The sequence below is a fragment of the Bombus pyrosoma genome, linkage group LG10 (assembly GCF_014825855.1).
Source record: "Bombus pyrosoma isolate SC7728 linkage group LG10, ASM1482585v1, whole genome shotgun sequence".
NCBI classification, from domain to species: domain Eukaryota; kingdom Metazoa; phylum Arthropoda; class Insecta; order Hymenoptera; family Apidae; genus Bombus; species Bombus pyrosoma.
The window spans coordinates 12800808-12818666 of record NC_057779.1 but is presented as its reverse complement, the minus strand read 5'-3'; the positions used below and the strand labels follow the sequence as shown (position 1 = coordinate 12818666).

General features: G+C 32.2%; 3 protein-coding genes across 3 annotated transcripts in view; 2 read left to right on the top strand and 1 right to left on the bottom strand.

Moving 5' to 3' along the window:
- Window positions 1–554: 554 nt before the first annotated feature.
- On the top strand, window positions 555–2247 carry LOC122572238. Its single transcript, XM_043737014.1, has 3 exons — window positions 555–1034; window positions 1409–1548; window positions 1646–2247. The coding sequence occupies exons 2-3, from the start codon at window positions 1512–1514 to the stop codon at window positions 2140–2142; spliced, it is 534 nt and encodes a 177-aa protein (XP_043592949.1). The 5' UTR covers window positions 555–1034; window positions 1409–1511; the 3' UTR covers window positions 2143–2247.
- A 1880-nt stretch (window positions 2248–4127) lies between these two features.
- The window catches only part of LOC122572051 (anosmin-1), a 44841-nt gene continuing 31109 nt past the window's right edge, over window positions 4128–17859 (top strand). Inside the window, exons 1-2 of the mRNA XM_043736573.1 lie at window positions 4128–4236; window positions 4327–4403. Of these exons, the coding sequence (XP_043592508.1) occupies window positions 4379–4403 (25 nt within the window). The 5' untranslated portion in view covers window positions 4128–4236; window positions 4327–4378. The remainder of the gene's footprint in view (window positions 4237–4326; window positions 4404–17859) is intronic.
- Window positions 4550–11817, bottom strand: LOC122572056 (homeobox protein Hox-C13b-like). Its single transcript, XM_043736585.1, has 4 exons — window positions 10621–11817; window positions 8419–8720; window positions 5867–6027; window positions 4550–4782 (listed from the first exon to the last, which is right to left on the bottom strand). Exons 1-4 carry the CDS (start codon window positions 10905–10907, stop codon window positions 4702–4704), a joined length of 831 nt encoding a protein of 276 aa, XP_043592520.1. The 5' UTR covers window positions 10908–11817; the 3' UTR covers window positions 4550–4701.

The following is a 17859-nucleotide window of genomic DNA, read 5'->3' as shown; positions in this document are numbered from 1 at the left end:
GGTAATTTTTCTACAATTTCAAGATTTCATTAACGATTTTGTTATACTTTAGAGCGAGTCTCGATGCTTTTTCTGGTGTTCTTATATTCGATAATAGTTTATGATTATAATGCATAGAAAATTGGTTCTGAATTTGTTCGCATTCAAATTTCACAGTTAATCTAAGTAAGCACAGTAGCTACAACGTTTCAAGTAGGCTGATACATTGGCGTTAAATGAACCACCATGAGATACTCGGAAACTCTTCGAAGGAACTTGTTCAGTCTTCTCCACTTTCTGTGTGCATTAAGCTGAAGTAGTATGTTTAAAGTCTACAGAGCGATATATTCACAGTATCTTTTAGAGTTTCCCATAGTTTATATTTAATGCGTATTTATCCTATTCTTATTAAGTTCAATTAATTATGCATGCATGCATGCACCTGTTGCTGTTTGTTGGTTGTTAATCTACAGCGAAATGCATTTGTCAATTCCTGAAGATTAAAGTTTCTAGTACGCTATTAATTTTACTACGACTAGTAGTACTAATCAATTATTATTATGTATTATTTCCTCTAAATGTCCGTATCTTTGTTTAAAAAAGATGTTTTTTCAGGAATGGAATCTCGAAGGAATATTTGGCCAATTTAGTAAATGGTGTCATCAAACAATTAATAGACACTTTTCAAAAACGAAACCGAGTTTTTATTTGTTGCGTTTGTAAAAACATAATAGAGTTATTTCAATTTTAAATAGAATTCGTTTTCTTTCAACAACATTTGTTCGATATTAATTGAATTTTTAATTCGTAACGCCAATCACTGTAACTGTCCTGCTATAATCGCTATATCTCGCAATCACACACGTTCGCTTCTATGATATACTCAGATTGTCTATTGTCAGATAAGATAAACAGTCGAATAAAGTCAAGTACTATGTATTCTTCCCTAGTTGACAGTTCTGTATTTTGTAGCGATTCAATCGTATTTCATAATATAAAGTATAATATTTGTGGTCTGAATTTCAGCATTAATGAAAGCATCATTATCTTATAATGTAAGTACAACATATTCCTTTAAGCACCTGAATTTTTCTTTCCAATATCATTAATTATGATACATGCTTTCTCAAGTTTATTATGTGAAAAATTGAAGTGGATAGTTTATATGATGAAACGTTAACCATTCTCCAACTAGAATGACTTTTTAATATGTTTGTAGAAATCGATATTTTAAACAACTTTTTCTTATATATATTAAGACGAAGTGGTATCATGGTACAGTTTCCATGATATTTGCGAAAAACTGCCACTACTATTTTAAATAATTTCTTCCCTTCATAATTCTTTTGCATAAAGACTTAAAACGAAAAAATGTTTTGTGGCTTTCAAATATTCGAACGTCAACGTGATTCTCATTTTCCACTTTTAGATCATAGCGTGGTCATAAAGTTTAAGCGCAGTATATCAAAGTATCCAACATTGATAGAATTGTCGAGCATTTGAACGCAAAAGGGGTTGTCGGAATTCAAGATATGAGTCCGATTCACCATAGGCGAAGGGCACGAGGAGGTAAGATTATAGACGAGAATGGAAATATTTTTAACTTTACCGTAGAAATGATTTTTATATTTACGAGCTGATCTTCGTATTGATATTGACACATAAGGCTTACCCGACGCATGGAACCCCTATACGGACAGGATCAACTACAATTTGGAACACTCGGGTACTACACTAAGAGTAGTTAGCGTATCAGACTCTATATTCTGTACAGTTTCCTCTTTCGACGATGGTATATGCATTGAAAGTCACGCAAGCGAGAAAGTCAATGAGATAAAGGATGCCATCGATAAACTGAAAGAATGCCGTAAAGCTGAAAGCGATCCCGAGGAGAAACAACATATTAAAGAAACGATCAAATATCTTAAGAAAGTTTTGAGGGATGTGGAACATGCAAAAAGAGTAGGGAAGACTGTTGGTTCACACGTTGGTTCAAAAGCTGGTGCTGCGGTTGGTACCTGCATAGCTGGTCCAGTTGGCACAGTGGCTGGCTCTGTAATTGGTAGAATAGTGGGTCGTGTTACAGGTGTACTCGCTGCCGATGAGCTTGCGCGTCATACTCGAGAAGAATCAGCTGGAACGACAGTAAAACGCCATTATTAAGAAAACGCCATTATTTATCTGTGCGAGATCAAAGTGATTTTTTTATAATATGATAATAATATTCTATTGTTATATATATAAATATACCTTTCATTGCAAAGCGTACTCTTACAGATTTCTTACTTACAAATCATTATAAAATTAAACCAAATAGTAAGCAGTATAAGTTATTGCAAGCTATTGCTTTTCCGTTGAATTTCTCAACATCGTTGTCTACTTTTTCGTTCGTTTCCTTGTAACACAATATGACGTAGACATGTTTCATTTTCAAACAGAAATTTTAATCTTGTCACTTCTGTCCTTTTCATCTCCATTCTCGATAGTTTCCATTCGCATTTTATTCAAGATAAATTGACCCTTCAGTCATCACTGTACTAATTGTACAGCCACCGGTTCCCTTTTGCTTGTAATGGGGTGTTAAAGAATCCATGGGACGATATTTGGAATATGTGTATATTCTGAACACGGAAACAAACACTAAAATGGATGTGAAAAACTGTTAGTCCATGGACAGAATCTATCTTTTAATAGTTGGGCGGGAGAAAGACAATGAACATTCAATTATTAAATTAATTGTTTCAGAAATGTCAGCAGTCGGCCCGTATTAAAATTGGAAAACATTACAAATATAACAGATTCTGCACGAAATCACCGTTCCAATTAGTTGTATCATGATACGTTTGAAACATATTGCAAATATAGAATTTTATTACTTTATTTCCAGGACGTCGTTCTGTTCCCTTGTAATTTCATGTATCAAGTTGTCCGAAAAGTTTCCTTCGTTTTATGAGGAAATAATAGACACACAACGTTCTTTGTTTTATATTATTTTGTCGAATTACTTACGATCCATTTTGTTCTGTTGAGATAAACACCGCGTCATTTCACAGACTTGGTTTCACGTTTGCATGAAGGTGCACTGTTGTAAAAAAAACACGTTTGCGTGAGAAAGATAACCTAATAGTTTCGATTCAAAATTCGAATTAGTACTGTACTGAGTCGATAACATCGTATGCGACATAAAACTGGTATGTGAGGGCCAAATCACGCATCGAGATTTTGTCCGCTTGGGGCAGCACTTGTACCGGGAGATAAGTAACCTACTGCCATTAGCGCTACTCTCATTTCCTCTCTGGTAATGTGTATTGCGGGCTCTTGTATTGTATTAATACAAATATAAAATGAAAATTAAGAAGAAATCTAATGCAGTTAGAGTTCCACCTCTTGAGAAAGCTATAAAAGTTAAACGTAAATCATCAGATATAGAAGAGGAATCAACTGTATCTAAAGCGATAGAAAATGTTAAAAAAGTGTTGGAGGTTAATACGCGTTTAAACATAATCTGCATGCTGTGATATTTAATTGCAAAAAATTGAATAAGATTTTAAATTGGAAAAATTTGTCTTATTGCAGAAGAAAAATGTTAAAGCAACAAATATTCCAAAAACTGTTTCGTCTCCAAAACCTGAAAATTCGCATAAAATTATTAAAGCCAGAAGGAGAAAAATAAGGCCTCGAATAAGATATCGAAGAGGTATAGTTTATTTAGGTCATATACCTCATGGTTTTTACGAAGAACAAATGACAGAGTATTTCACACAATTTGGTAAAGTGACTAGAGTACGAGTTGTTCGATCAAGAAATGTAAGTATACATGAATTTGAATTATACATAATATAAATGTTATAAAATTTCAACTATCTGTTTTACAAGTTTGATTACCTTTATAATATTATTTGCACTGGTTTGAGTATGAACATGCTTTCTTAGAATATCGATATATGTCCTACATAGTATAAGAGATAGATTCTTCCTGTAATGATTAATCTGACCTATACTAATCAAGTGTGTATTATCGATATACCCTTAGTTAGTCATTTTAATAGTTGCCATTAATATTTGCTATAATAACTAACAACATGTAATATAAAATAAGGTACGCTTAAAAATTAAGTACATAATATCATAGTATATATTATTTCTAGACTGGTAGAAGTCGTGGCTATGGATACGTGGAATTCATGTACCCTGAAGTTGCAAAAGTAGCTGCAGAAACAATGAATAACTATCTTATGTACGGAAGATTATTAAAAGGTATTGTACAAAAATGTACAACGATTATTAAGTGAATGGTTCAATTTTACCATGTAATATATATATATATCATTTAATGCTTTTAATTAGCTACATACATTCCACCCGAGAAACAACACAATGGCTTTTTTGCTGGTAAAACATGGACAACAAAAATTTATCCCAAGGTAATAAACAGAAATAAAGTTACTAAAATAAGAAACGGAGGTGTCCAAAACCAGAGGCATATAAGTTTTGAACAAAGTACAAGGCATAAATTATCTGCTTTAGAAAAGAAATTAAAGGAAAAAGGTTTTGATATGAATTTCATACCAATAGATTCCTCTAAATAATGTTACATAAATTTTTTATTAAACACAATAATGTACAAATGTTATAATTATAACATGATTTTACTTAATTTACTATTTACATTGGACATTGTATAAGATGTTTAAAATTAAAGAAATAATTAATCAGGGATCATCAAAATTTTTCTGATCCACTTCCTAATCCTGCTTTTGTTCTCTTCCACTTCATACGTCTATTTTGAAACCATACCTTTACCTAAAAAATCAGGAACATATTACATTAGTTATTATGTAAACAACTATATTTTCTTCAAACGATAATCCATGATGTATTATTAGTTATAACATAACAAAGCATAACAAGAGAATTTTACTCGACAAAGTTAACTAATCGTGTCTATAATTAAAATTTCTGTAATATTGTTTTATTTACTTATAATTAGTTGGTATGAAATGAAACTTTCTGTTTGTCAAATATTACATTTTATCAATACATTTGATTCAATCGAACAGATAGTTGAAACCAAATATAAATTTACACGGGTAATATTTTTGTTATATGGGATAATGTATAATACAGCCGCCCCAGAAAATAAGTTAATAATCTTACATTTAATCGAAATAGTAAGATACAGCCCGAAATATTTTTATATTTAGAACTGGTAATAATTTGTTATAAAACATTGAGAATGATATATTTTTCACATATTTCATATCCTTTTACTACTTTTAATACACATATAAATTATTTTTATATAACATGGGACAATCTATAATCCGGAAGTATTCCTATAGAATAAGAAAAAAATTCGTGAGGTAAAATTAAATAGTTTTGAATATTGCACCACGTGCTTCAAACCTTAGAAGCTCACTATTATTTTTCTCAATCATATATTTGAATCATACATTTCTCGTATACATACAATTGCTTCTTTATTTTCTATAAGAAGATATTGACTCGCTTGTGTTTTAAAAGATTAGACTAGTTTAAAAGATATTTTATTTTCAATTTCGTAGAACTTATAGTGTGATTAAAATCGAATTACTTTCGGATCTAAGTATCTTGCGATACTTAAGTATCTTGCGATACTGTTTTCTACAGAATAACAAAATAATAAACGATATGAGAAATATATGAAAATTTTAAAGGATAGAGGTGATTTTAAAATCTTTAAAATACAAAACATCTTTCCCTGCCTTCTGTCGTTTTAGAGCTACGACTTGTTTCGATTGTGTGAAACATTCCCTATAATCGATCATCGTAGAAGATCTTAAAAACAAATCAAACTGTTAAAGGGTTAACGAATTTGAAAATTATCAGCATTGCAATATCAATTTACCTGACGTTCTGTTAGATCGAGAGCAACTGCTATTTCATAACGACGTAAACGTGTCAGATAATTACTATGCGCAAATTCGTATTCAAGGTGGCGAATTTGGTGTTTTGTAAATGCAGTCCTTTCTTTGCGAGGTCTGTCGCCAGTCAATCGTTTATTTGTCTCTGAAATGTAAAGGATTCAGATTTTAATAAATTCAATAAGTTAACAAAGTTACGACTTTTGACACGATAGAAATAGCATTTGTAAAAATTGGAAACTAGGATATCATCTTACATTATATGAAACGTAAGAATTTCGCAAAATCTATCTTATCAAAATTCTATGAAGAAAAAAAAAAAATCTATACATTTCTAAAGATATATAGTGGCTCTTTTTTATCAGAATTTACATGAGCAAATTCAAGAATAAGCTGATTACTTGCTTGAAAACAATTACTTGCCTACTGTAGCATCTTATAGAGAAGAAATAAATTCCGATTTATAAATGTTGTATAAATTAATGAATGCATATACGAAATCTTGATTAATAGTAAAATTCGTTACAATCCATCACTAATACAACATAACGTTTTTAACATAATATAAAATTGTTTTTTTCTAAAATTGGAAATTATGTAGAATTAAATATATTATATTGTCTTGTTCCATAAAGAACTTTATCTCATATGTTTATTTACATTAATAAAAAGATTGTTGTAATAATATCTCTGTACGGGTTTTAAAGTAATAATCCATTATCGTATGATATTAGGATATATATATTTATTGTAGTTTTATGTTTCAGTCTCAGAAGAGATGGGAATTTATGAAATGATTCCATCTCGAATAAACACGTGAACGTGAATCTATGTATTTTACTCGTTATGGATAAAACGCGCGTCCTAAAATTTGGAAAATACGTGAATCAGTTTCTTATCCATCATTTATCTCTAGTTAGTTGACGCATGTTTGAAAATTAGTTTGCTAACTAATATCTGCTAACGTGATTTCAAATGGCTTTCGCGAAATTTGGCGGATGAAAATTCAGTTCAGTGATGATTTCCTGTATCTCCCCTAGCATTATACGTGATGATATAATCGTAGTGAGGTTTTAACCGGTATCAGTTTTTTATTCACAAAGCGGCAGTCAGATGAAAATAGCTGCATATTCGATGCGTCATTACCAAGCTGCTCCCGCGTGCCAGTTAATAAACGTGCCGCTATAATGTAGGTTGTCGGAATCAGGATCATCTGCGGGCGATGATGTATAAAACGTGGTCGGATCGGTGGTAGAGCCCTTAGCCTTGCTTCCGTACCGCTATCTCATCTATATTTGTTAACTGACGTCAATCAGACGAACCAGTCCGCGAAGTTTCGCGAATAATTTCACTCTTTTTTAATTAAACGAATTCATAAACGACGTTACATATACGTTGAGAATTGAATTTTTAATGAAATGCTAATATCTCAATATTATTTTCATTTCAATTTCAATTAAATCAATTTTACGTCTTTTTTTTTTTTTTTTTTTTTTTTTTTTTTTTTTTTTTTTTTTTTTTTTTTTTTTTTTTTTTTTTTTTTTTAATACGAATATATAGTGAATAAAAATTTCTTCAATATTTTCTAGTATATAATAATAACGAGAAACATATGTAGCGATTGTAATGAAAAAGCAAACTGCTAAAAACTATGTTTCCAATGTTCTTGAATTATTAGGAGATTTTAAGAAAATTTATACATCTTTGTGTAATTTTCTTATTCTATATCTATTTTGTGTTAAATACTTTTATTTCATCTTTGACTGTTAAAGGTTAAATTAACTATTGTACGAATTTGTGCAACGCCAAAGAATGTAACGTATTCAAGAGATGTAGGAAATGTCGTCGTTTCTTGCTTTAAAAGTATCGGTATCAATAATTATCAACGGCGGATGTACTAAATTTGGAAAAATTTTATTTGAGGAGAACGGTATGCACAGAAATGAATTATCGATCTTTCAATTCTTTTGATTTCAATAGTATGGGACATATCTTTAGGCATATATAAATTTTACATGATTTCAAAACCATGTTTCGGCTAAAAATGGAGTGGAATTCCTCAAAAAATAAGTCTGGAAATATAGAGTAAAATATTTTTCAAATATTTTCATTTCGTTTTCTATCGATGAATGCGTAATTCAAATAAATATTCGGGGCGAAGATGAAGGAGAAGTTGACGTTGAATGTTGTTGCGTTTATTGCAAAATGTATTACATACATCATGCCGATATGACATTTTACAATAGACTTGTCGTTCGTTACACACGATGATATGAAATGAAAAGTATAGTTACAGGTTCGATAAATATTTAGGCTACGCTGGCCCCATTATAGCCACGTTGGCGACGGTAAAGTCATAAATGAAGTTGATGTAGCGTTCGTTACTAACGTACTAATTCGTGTGAACATAATTATTTAGTAACTATTATTAACGTCTTCGTTATTCAACATTTCAAATTGCAGTGTTAAAAAGTTGATACAGAATTTTCACTTTATCTATTTTGCATGCTGATAGTATCGTCTGAAAGTATCTTACCACCTTGTTCTACGGAACACGCTTCATTGTCAAAGGAATTGTTGCTCAAGCCAATCGAATACCGTGACTCTTGCCACGAACGACATTTCAGCTGGTTTTCAGTGTTTTGGCCAGTGTTCTGATATGCCGGAATTTCCCAAGCGCGAAATACCGTTGTAGTCGTGGAGATTTGACGATCTTGAGCTCTCTCACAAATAAAATCTAAAGATTGCTCTGTGGAATTTATGTTTATTCTTTCCCTCGGCTCGTCAACTATATCCTCTTCATCGATAGTGGAGTTTCGCTGCGAATATTGCTCCCATCTTTTCATCGGAAGAAAGCAGATATTATTTAATGATGTTATAATAATAAAGAAATTACTAGTAATGGTAGTAGTAATTTATTGGCTAGCCTATAGGGTTACAAGACTTTTATTTTACATTCTAATCATATTTTAAAACACAGATTCATATGAAACGGAGAACAAGAGGAATTAATAAAGAAATTGTTCAGTGTAATATAATAATAAAAAAAAGGGGAAAAAAATTGTAATAGAAAATTTTCTATACTTATTGTTCTGCTTGAAAAAGCTGAATGTTAAATAATTAAATTTAACCAGAGAAAGTTAAATTGATACTTTGATATTATAAAATTATATTTTGGGGAATTCCTTTTTCTCTTTAGCATAAAAGATAATAAAAATATATGTAATACATGGGATAGTTTTTAAATAAGAGAATACTATTTAGTAAATTATAAATATTCGAAGGCTTTTCGCATTTTGAGTCATCAGTCTCATCAGTCTCATCGGTTGACTGTTCAGTCTCGAATTGTTCAATCTGTTAAACAAGCGCGGAATAGTATTCGGCATTGTATTCTTTCCATCGAAAAATATTTAAACATATGGAAACTTTGCATTTTGTTTCCGTTTGAGACGTGAAACGAACGATATGAATCATTTAGGAAGTATTTACATATAATTGTCCAGAATTTGATCGATATGTTATGTTTTCATGATCATCAGTATTTATGTAACTTTAGATTATCACGAAAGTACTTTGCGTTCTTTATCGTTGAATATGCTTTTTAGATTTGCCTGGAATAACCTTGTTCCAAATCTAAATATATGTATACATCTAAGCTTATTTTACTTATAAGACATAATTTAGTAAGAGGAGAAATTAATTAATTAGAATATTCTCTTTTGGTATCGAACGGCATCTCATAAGAAATCCGTTTTCTCATTGTTACATTGCCAATGCGATAGAAAGAAATTTAATTGCGAATAAGATATTTTAATTTCGTTGCATTTAATAAACTCGCTAACGTAGCCTCGTGTTTCGAAATATATATTAATTAACCGTGGTTGAATATCATGTCGAATAGTTAGTTTACACATATTTGAATAATTCTATTTGCCAACATACTGCTTCCATTAAAAAGAAAAGAAAGCATTTGAATAATTTCATTCGCTAACATACTTAAAATTCCATTTTACAGTTCTTACAGTTCCTTGCTTGAAAATAGGATAAGATCTTTTAAAATAAAATCCAAAGTTGGCTGCTGAATTTAATGAAATAACAGTAATAGCTTTGATTCGGAGGATAGGATGGGCCTATCAAATGTGTACGAATATCACAGGAGAAAAATTACGATAAATATCATAGTATGACACGGTTGAGAATGAAAACAGATCGTTGGATCTAAATGTTAAAAGTAGCTGGCATATCGACAACGTTTTGTAGGAATCAAAGATATAACTATTGAGACAAGGAATAATTCAATGTGCTCGATAGTTCGATATTACGACGATGTTCTTTCTAAAACGTTGAAGAGGATGGGAAGTAATATGTTTAATTTCAAAATCAAACAAGGGGATAATTTTAATAACACGGGATTATGTGTACGGGAAATGTGTTGGGTTTTAAAATTGCTCTTGCTGTAAAAGATAGAAATCGTGGCTTGAAATCGATAAGAAAATGAACATTTTCGTAGAAAACTTTGCTTTCGAATATTCACAATTTTAATTACTAGGCAGCGGATTTTTATGCAGTTTTATGTTTTTCTCAACGTAACTAACAAAATGGAAGATAGTGGAAAAGATATTCGCTTGAAATATTTTTAATGTCTTTGCAACGTGCATCTTGTGCATTTCTGCGTCTTTAAATTTCTCATAAATGCATGAAAATCCACAGTTTACGTACCAGTTACTTTTATTTGTACCTGTATATTCGATAATTTCGATTACTATTGGAATGCTGAATATTTGCGCTATGAAACGGTGACAATCCACGATCACTCAACGTGTTAACTGACGTTGAAATATTGCTAGGATTGGAAAAGTTATTCCAAAGATATCCGTGACTCAACGGGGGATCCCGGTTTCCAGGGAAACAAGGGCTCTGAACGTTCATCTGAGAAGAAGTCGGTGTCAGTGGCATTGACGGGATATCGAAAACATTTTCGGAATATTGTTGGTCTGTCGAAGCTATATTTTCTAACCAAGACATCTCATCTAAAATAAGGAAAATTTCATTCTCATTTATTAGAGGACTGGCGTAGGGATGAATGGTATTAGAACGAAATATCTGAGAGACTAAAGCCGAATTTACACCGTTTCGCTTTGAAGGAACACGGCGGATGAACGCTGCTTTGATCCGTGTATGGAACACCTGAACACATGAACAGATTTATACACGGATGGAAGAAGAATGAAAGCAGCGTTCATCCGCCGTGTTCCTTCCAAGTGAAACAGTGTAAATTCGGCTTAACACCCACTGTCCACGAAGCGTCGTTTCATAGAAAGCGTATTAGACGCGTTAATGTTAACAATACGCTTGCATGCGGCGGTCATTGTAGATTGTAAAGTAAAACGTGCACCTGTCCATCAGGAACAGTAGCGACTCGTCTTTGTCGTTACGCGTTTTCATCGTGACGGCTGGCGTTAACTCGCTATTGTCAGTAGCGAGGCGTACGCGTACGATGCGACAGGTTACGTCTATAAACGAATCTGCCGATGTAGGATGAACGCGTTTTCCTCGTCGCTTCGCATTTTGCCAGACAAAATGTATCTTACTGTACGCTTCGTATGGACGTCGCGTCTAATAGACTGCGCTTATGCTTTTATGAAGCGCCGCTGCGTGAACAGTGGGCCTACGGATCTCATTGTTAGATATACAGATCGTTAAAAAAAAGATATGATCAAAATATGTCCGATCAATATAGGCCCTAGTAGTCCTTTCGACATAAAATCAATTTTTCGACGTCGTAAGTGAACGTCTTTGTAATACGTTGAATACATTTTTTATACAAAACTCATATATAGAGATCATAGATCCCTAGACAGATAGATCGCATTTTGAAAAAAAACTTTTCAGATTAGGGAAAGGCTCATTTACGATGTCGATCGGTCGTAAATAATAAAAGTTTATGTTACAGGATTGTTTCTACCAATTATGCTAATTAGACATTGTTTACTCATCTCAACTACAGTTCTTCGCTACAAGTTCAAGTTCTTCAAGCCATTCGCCTCTTTTTTCTTTTTTTCTTTTCTTTTCTTTTCTTTTTACCACCTTGTACAATTAACAAAATAGTCGGAAAAATAAAACGAAGATAAAACTATCATTTACGTGTATCGAGTAAAAAATATTGTAACGCTTACCTGATAAATCTCAAATGTAATTATTAATTGGACAGCTGTCACAGGTATCGAAAATAAATGACTAACGGGTAGTGTGAAAGCTTAAATCTTTTCAAACGAATCACGCAAAGTCACTGATTAAACGATTAATCACTCGAGAAGCTGATCGAGAGGGACAAGAATCCGAAGCAAATCTTACTCCCAATGTTGTTGTAAGATCACCCACTACTTGTGAATTGTATTAGCACTAACTTGTAAATGTCAAACAAGCACACACGGCCACGCTGCGACAGGCCAGCGGAAATCAGAATAGATGTGCAGTTGGAGAATACGAGATGTGGGGCTGGAGTAGGGCTGAAAGGACAGACAAATCTTCTCGTACAGCTCTGTCAAGTCCAACCAATCCGAACAGATCTTGATCAACAAGAGAGAAACAAGTGGCCAGTACTTACAAGATATGGACTACTTTGGGCGTTAACTATGTTTTTATGACTTCTGTTGATTACGCATTTTTTTTTTTTTAGCCCTCTCGGTGACTACTGTAACTTCTTCAAGGCACAGATCTCCCTTTTAAACGTCTTCTATAATTAATAAAATAGTACGAAATATAATACGAAGAAATCAGACACTATAACTGTTATAAAATAGAAAATAGAAAAAGCTATAGGATAAGAATTATGTTTTCGATCAAAATGTTTTTGGTTACAAATAATAATTATACGTGACCAGAAAATCTTTCTCATTCCAGATAAATGTTATAGGCGAGGGAAGTTTATTTCGGTCGTTCGTAACAGTTATCGGTGTGAGAAGTTTCATTTCGATCGCACGTAGTAGTTTTCGGCGGGGAAAATGTTATTTCGTTTTGGAGTGGATCTTTGGCTTTGAAGTTTATGTTTCATCACTACGAATAGTACAATTTTTGGTTCAAATGACTAACAAACTAATATGAAATTTGAATGATAGTTATTCGGTACTTTGACGATAATCGCCTTTCTTTCTCAGAGCATCAGAAACACCGTTTTGCGAAACAATACTTTACATCATTATGAGTAACCAAAGTGCAATAATCATTATTCATAACATCGTTTTCTTATATTTTATGATTAATATACTCAGTTTTTTTTTTTTTTTTTCATAAAAATTATTGCACGTTGTATATTGGTATAAGCGTAGAATAAAAATCTTCCATTTAGATGTAAAAGCTACTTCTTCAGAGAATGAATTAATTAATAGAATTCATTCGTAAAATTCAATTTCCACTAGGATAGATTCTACGGTAATTTTATTTTTGAATACCGAAAATATGCGAAAATATGCGAAAATTTTTGAAGAGATAATATGCGATAAAATACTTTGCAATAAATATTGCTTCGTTACTAATCGTCAAAATGTTTCTTTTTTTCTTCTTCTTCTTTTTTTAATACAAACGTATAAATGATGTCTATAATTTATAATAAATAGACTGCGGATGTTTATGCGAATACTCTCTTATTCGTACTAAAATCGGTAATTAGGTTAAAAGTATACTTGACAAAACGAAGTGACATATTGGAAACTTTTATTTTCAACAGTTACATATTTTATATTTTCAATACAATTACATATACGACAAAAGTTCTTCGCATTTTTAACAGGACATACCAATGTATATGTATATTTTGTCTACTTCTCCGTTATGAAAATTTCATCGCAAGTACCTCAAACATTACTGCGTCAGTGAGCATATAAGTCAATTCAGGATCCACCTAAGAAAACACGACAGAAAGAATAGCGACGATGAAATTTGGTGGCAATCCTCGTTCTACGTATTTTCGAGAGTGTTAGGTTCTCTTTTCAGGGGTCGACTACGGTGATCCCATTAATCATCGCCACTGTTTGCTTTTCTTTTTCAAGTTATTTGTATCGAGTCGCGTATGCCTGTATTCGTACATTTCTAACATCCGCTTGACAGAAAAAGGAGTTCCGTGTAACTCGAGAAACTGCTAAACGTTCAGGTGCCAGGCAGTCTGCGGAAACCGATATAGGAATAGTAATCATCGAGCTGCTATAATTTGAAAACACAAATTTGGTAATACGTGGCTAAAAGAAAAGAGGAAAAGTGGTTAAAAGATTGCCACATCGTACTTACTATAGCGTTTACATAACCAATTAATTAGCTGCAAGTCTATTGAATTTCGCATCATTTAGCAGTATTGTTAAATGAGTAAAAATTCGATACTATGAAAACGAAATGCGATACCTGATAGAAGGAACGCTTCATTGGAAAACAAGGATACGTGACAATACTTTTTGCATTGTACATTGTGTATTGAATTATTAGTTTCGCGTAGCTTATTACAATAAGATACAACGATAATTATGATATTGTATCGAATTTATAGAAATAATGACGTACCAAGGGAAATAATGTTTAATTGTCGGATTATATACGGTATAAAAATTATATAGCTACGTGTATAAGTATATTTGACTCTCTGAAAAATTTCATTTGACAATTTCTTCTTTCAATCCTTTTATTTATCGTACAATGTGATATGATAAAAATATTTGTTTCAAAATACCTTCACAGATCGATTAATATAAGCTAGCAAGTGGAAAGCAAATATATGATAAAAAATTCCTTTATTACAAATATTTTAAAATTATTAATTATAAATATTTTATAAACAACATAGAATCATATGATATCTAGCAATTTTTATCAATTAGTTACATACGAATTTATAACGTGTGATAAAATTTATTAATATCGCGCAATCGTTAAAATTATACTTGTCCTTCAATTCATTTATCATCAAATATATGTATATTTATAATATATGTCTATCATCGTGTTAGAATCTTCTTACGATAGATAACATATGCCACTTCATCTTCGACGATAAGTTGCTCATAAAACCTTTGGATGAGGTGGGTTGAAATTTTGTTGGTTATAAATCCGTAGTTATTGCCTGGATTTCTCATTAACCGCGAAGAATACTCACACGATATCACCAAGTTAGAAATTAGGCAGCACTGGTTGCGATGGAACCGAAGTATCGTTGTAGAGAATTAAGCGTTTAATAGACACCTACGTGTTCGGGTGACTGAATCGTTCACATTCATAATTTTATACATACTGTGGCTCGCGAAACTATTCAAATTCTTACCACGGAATCTTTTTACAAATATATAATACGCATTATTTACGCGAAACTTTGAAACTTCGTTGGCATTCATTCATTCAATGTGAGAAATCCAACATATTTATTATTTCTAGCCAAAATTTGTATTATTTTACAAGAAATGATCGATCCCTGATATCGACGAATGATAAAGAGATTAAATAATTGAAGCGGTACGAAGGACCGAAATAAAAAAATTACATTCCTACTTGAAGACCATATTTACGTCGCCCAAAAGAAAAAGAAAAACCCGCCCTCAAGCAGTATTACGAGAAGTATTACGTACTATGAGAATATACGAAATAAAAGGCAGGTATGTTAAAAGCTAGCAGTTTGTTTGCTTTGAGTAACATTTCTATATTCCTGTCTATGAACTTTGACGATATAAAGGCGGTCATAAATACTTTTATTATTAATTCTTTTTATTTTAAATTATTAATCGAGAAATTCGGCCATTCACGGTCAAGCTTAGAACGGTCAAAGGCATAAATCTTCAACCGTATTATTGTGCATTATGTTGTTATTATCTGTAGTTAAGGAATAAGTATAATATCGTAAAACGTATGATTATCCCGTGGACAAAAGTATAAGTGGTCATGGTACGTCGCCTGTCATTACGTTTCGACGTTCAATTATCTTTTAAGACTTGATCGTTATTTGCATCGAAACACAAGGCTGGAAATGTTTAATTATCATCTTTATCTTTTCTTTTCGCGGAAATTGCCATTAAAGTAATTGGCGAAATAGGCAACTGATAGTTGTCCAGCATACATAATGCTATACTTAATACAACTCTATATATGTATATATATATATATATATATATACATATATATATATATATATATATATATATATATAGCCTTTATTATTATTCTCTTTAACGTGTTAAACACTTTAACGTTTAGTTTCCTATACGCATTCAGAGGCAGTCGTAACGATTAACAAAATTTCTGATTTCTAACGAAAAGTCACTCTCTGATTTCAGATTTCTGAAGTCAGTTTTCTAGTTTCGATGTAAAATCAGTTTTCGATTTTCAATGTCGTTTTGTAATAGCTTTTAAATATTGGATATTGCTCTAGGTTGTAAATTACTACTGGCAGAAATCAAGGAAAGTTTCAGGGCTGTTACATAAATTTCTTATTTGCTTGATTCATCGGCATATAAATATACAGACGTATACACAGTGATTCGCACTGAAGCGCATTTTCCTCTTTACGGAACAAATTTACGTGCAAGCTTTTTATACGTCAAACTGTATAACGTGCATCAATGATAAAAATATCACGTTTGATCCGTATAATGTTTTAATAAATTAAGAAATAAATTGTGCTAACTATCTGATATTCATAAATAATAAAAGATATACGCGATAAAACAAATTTATCTGCGTATATCGTATTAAATGGAGTCATTTAGGCATGAATCCGTAGTATACGGTATGACGGTACATATTTCATACGTTATTTATACACGATGCAAAACAAATCATCTATCAATTTAGAAATCATTAAAATAAATGGTATGTATGTAACGTGTCCGTGTGCGCATGTGTTTTGTGTTGCCCAATGTACTCGTCAAATACTTTTCTTCCATCTTTGCATAATTTTAAATGGAATCTCTCAAATTTGTCAAAAATATAAACATATTAGTATCATATTAATATGATGGTAATATGCTATAGAAAATTGGCAACGACGAAGAGAAACTTATATAAGGAAACGAAGAAGAAAAGATCGCAAGAAGTAATCTCTAGAGAGTAAAATGCGGAACTTGTCGGAATTCTATTTAATCGACGAGAAAACTCGCTCAAATTCATTAAGAGCGGTTATTATATCAAAATTTTAACAACTACTCGTTCATACTCACCGTTGTTTGTTACTCTTCACTCGTGAGAAGATTTTCGTCCTCCAACCACATTTACAGTTAATAAAAGTTCAAGTAACTGTTCGTAAGGTCATTTAAAATATCGCTATGATTTCTCGGTCTCCGTGATGGATTCGATCCGCACTACCGCCACAGGTAAGACCCGGCTAGTTTTTGTGAAGCGCGGCGTCAAAATCAGTCATTTACCAGCAACGTATTTGAAAAGCTATATCGGAAGCCTACACATGCGGAGATTAAAGAAACAGGCATTGGATCTTTCAACAGGATCGAGTGTCTGCATACGAAGTGAAATTACAGGGTAAAGCCCAGTAACAGTCGTTTTGATAATCCTGATGTTTGAACTAGAAACTTTCCTGGTTTCAACGACCCGGTTCTCCTCTATACAAATTTCCGATAAAAACATCGGTCCTAAAAAATAGCCATTGATTGGTATCGCTTGGAATTGAGAAACTCGTGCCGCTTTAAGAGTGTCTCTTGTCACTTTGCCGATAAATGATGGAAAAGTTGTTAAAAATAAATCGAAACATGTAAGTACGATAGTGAGATACGACTCACCCAACGCGTTACGTTTCATCTTCTTTCTCGCCGGGTATTGAGTCTATTTCAAACTAATGAAAAAGTTGTTCGTTAAATCGACTGAAGTTTGGAATCGAGCAAAGCCAAAGTACCATAAAATCACCGGTTTGCGCATTCGGAGGCGAACATGTGTACTGATTGTACATTCGATAACTTCGTGTGGTATTCGTGTATGTTTGAAGTAATATTATCGG

Coding starts and splice junctions, on each gene's coding strand:
- LOC122572238 (XM_043737014.1), top strand. CDS start 1,512: ATGAGTCCGATTCACCATAGGCGAAGGGCACGAGGAG. Junction 1,549..1,645: donor TAGGCGAAGGGCACGAGGAG/GTAAGATTATAG, acceptor TTGACACATAAG/GCTTACCCGACGCATGGAAC.
- LOC122572056 (XM_043736585.1), bottom strand. CDS start 10,907: ATGTCTTGGTTAGAAAATATAGCTTCGACAGACCAACAATATTCCGAA. Junction 8,721..10,620: donor CGAAATTATCGAATATACAG/GTACAAATAAAA, acceptor TCCGATGAAAAG/ATGGGAGCAATATTCGCAGC. Junction 4,783..5,866: donor TCGATCTAACAGAACGTCAG/GTAAATTGATAT, acceptor CTGATTTTTTAG/GTAAAGGTATGGTTTCAAAA.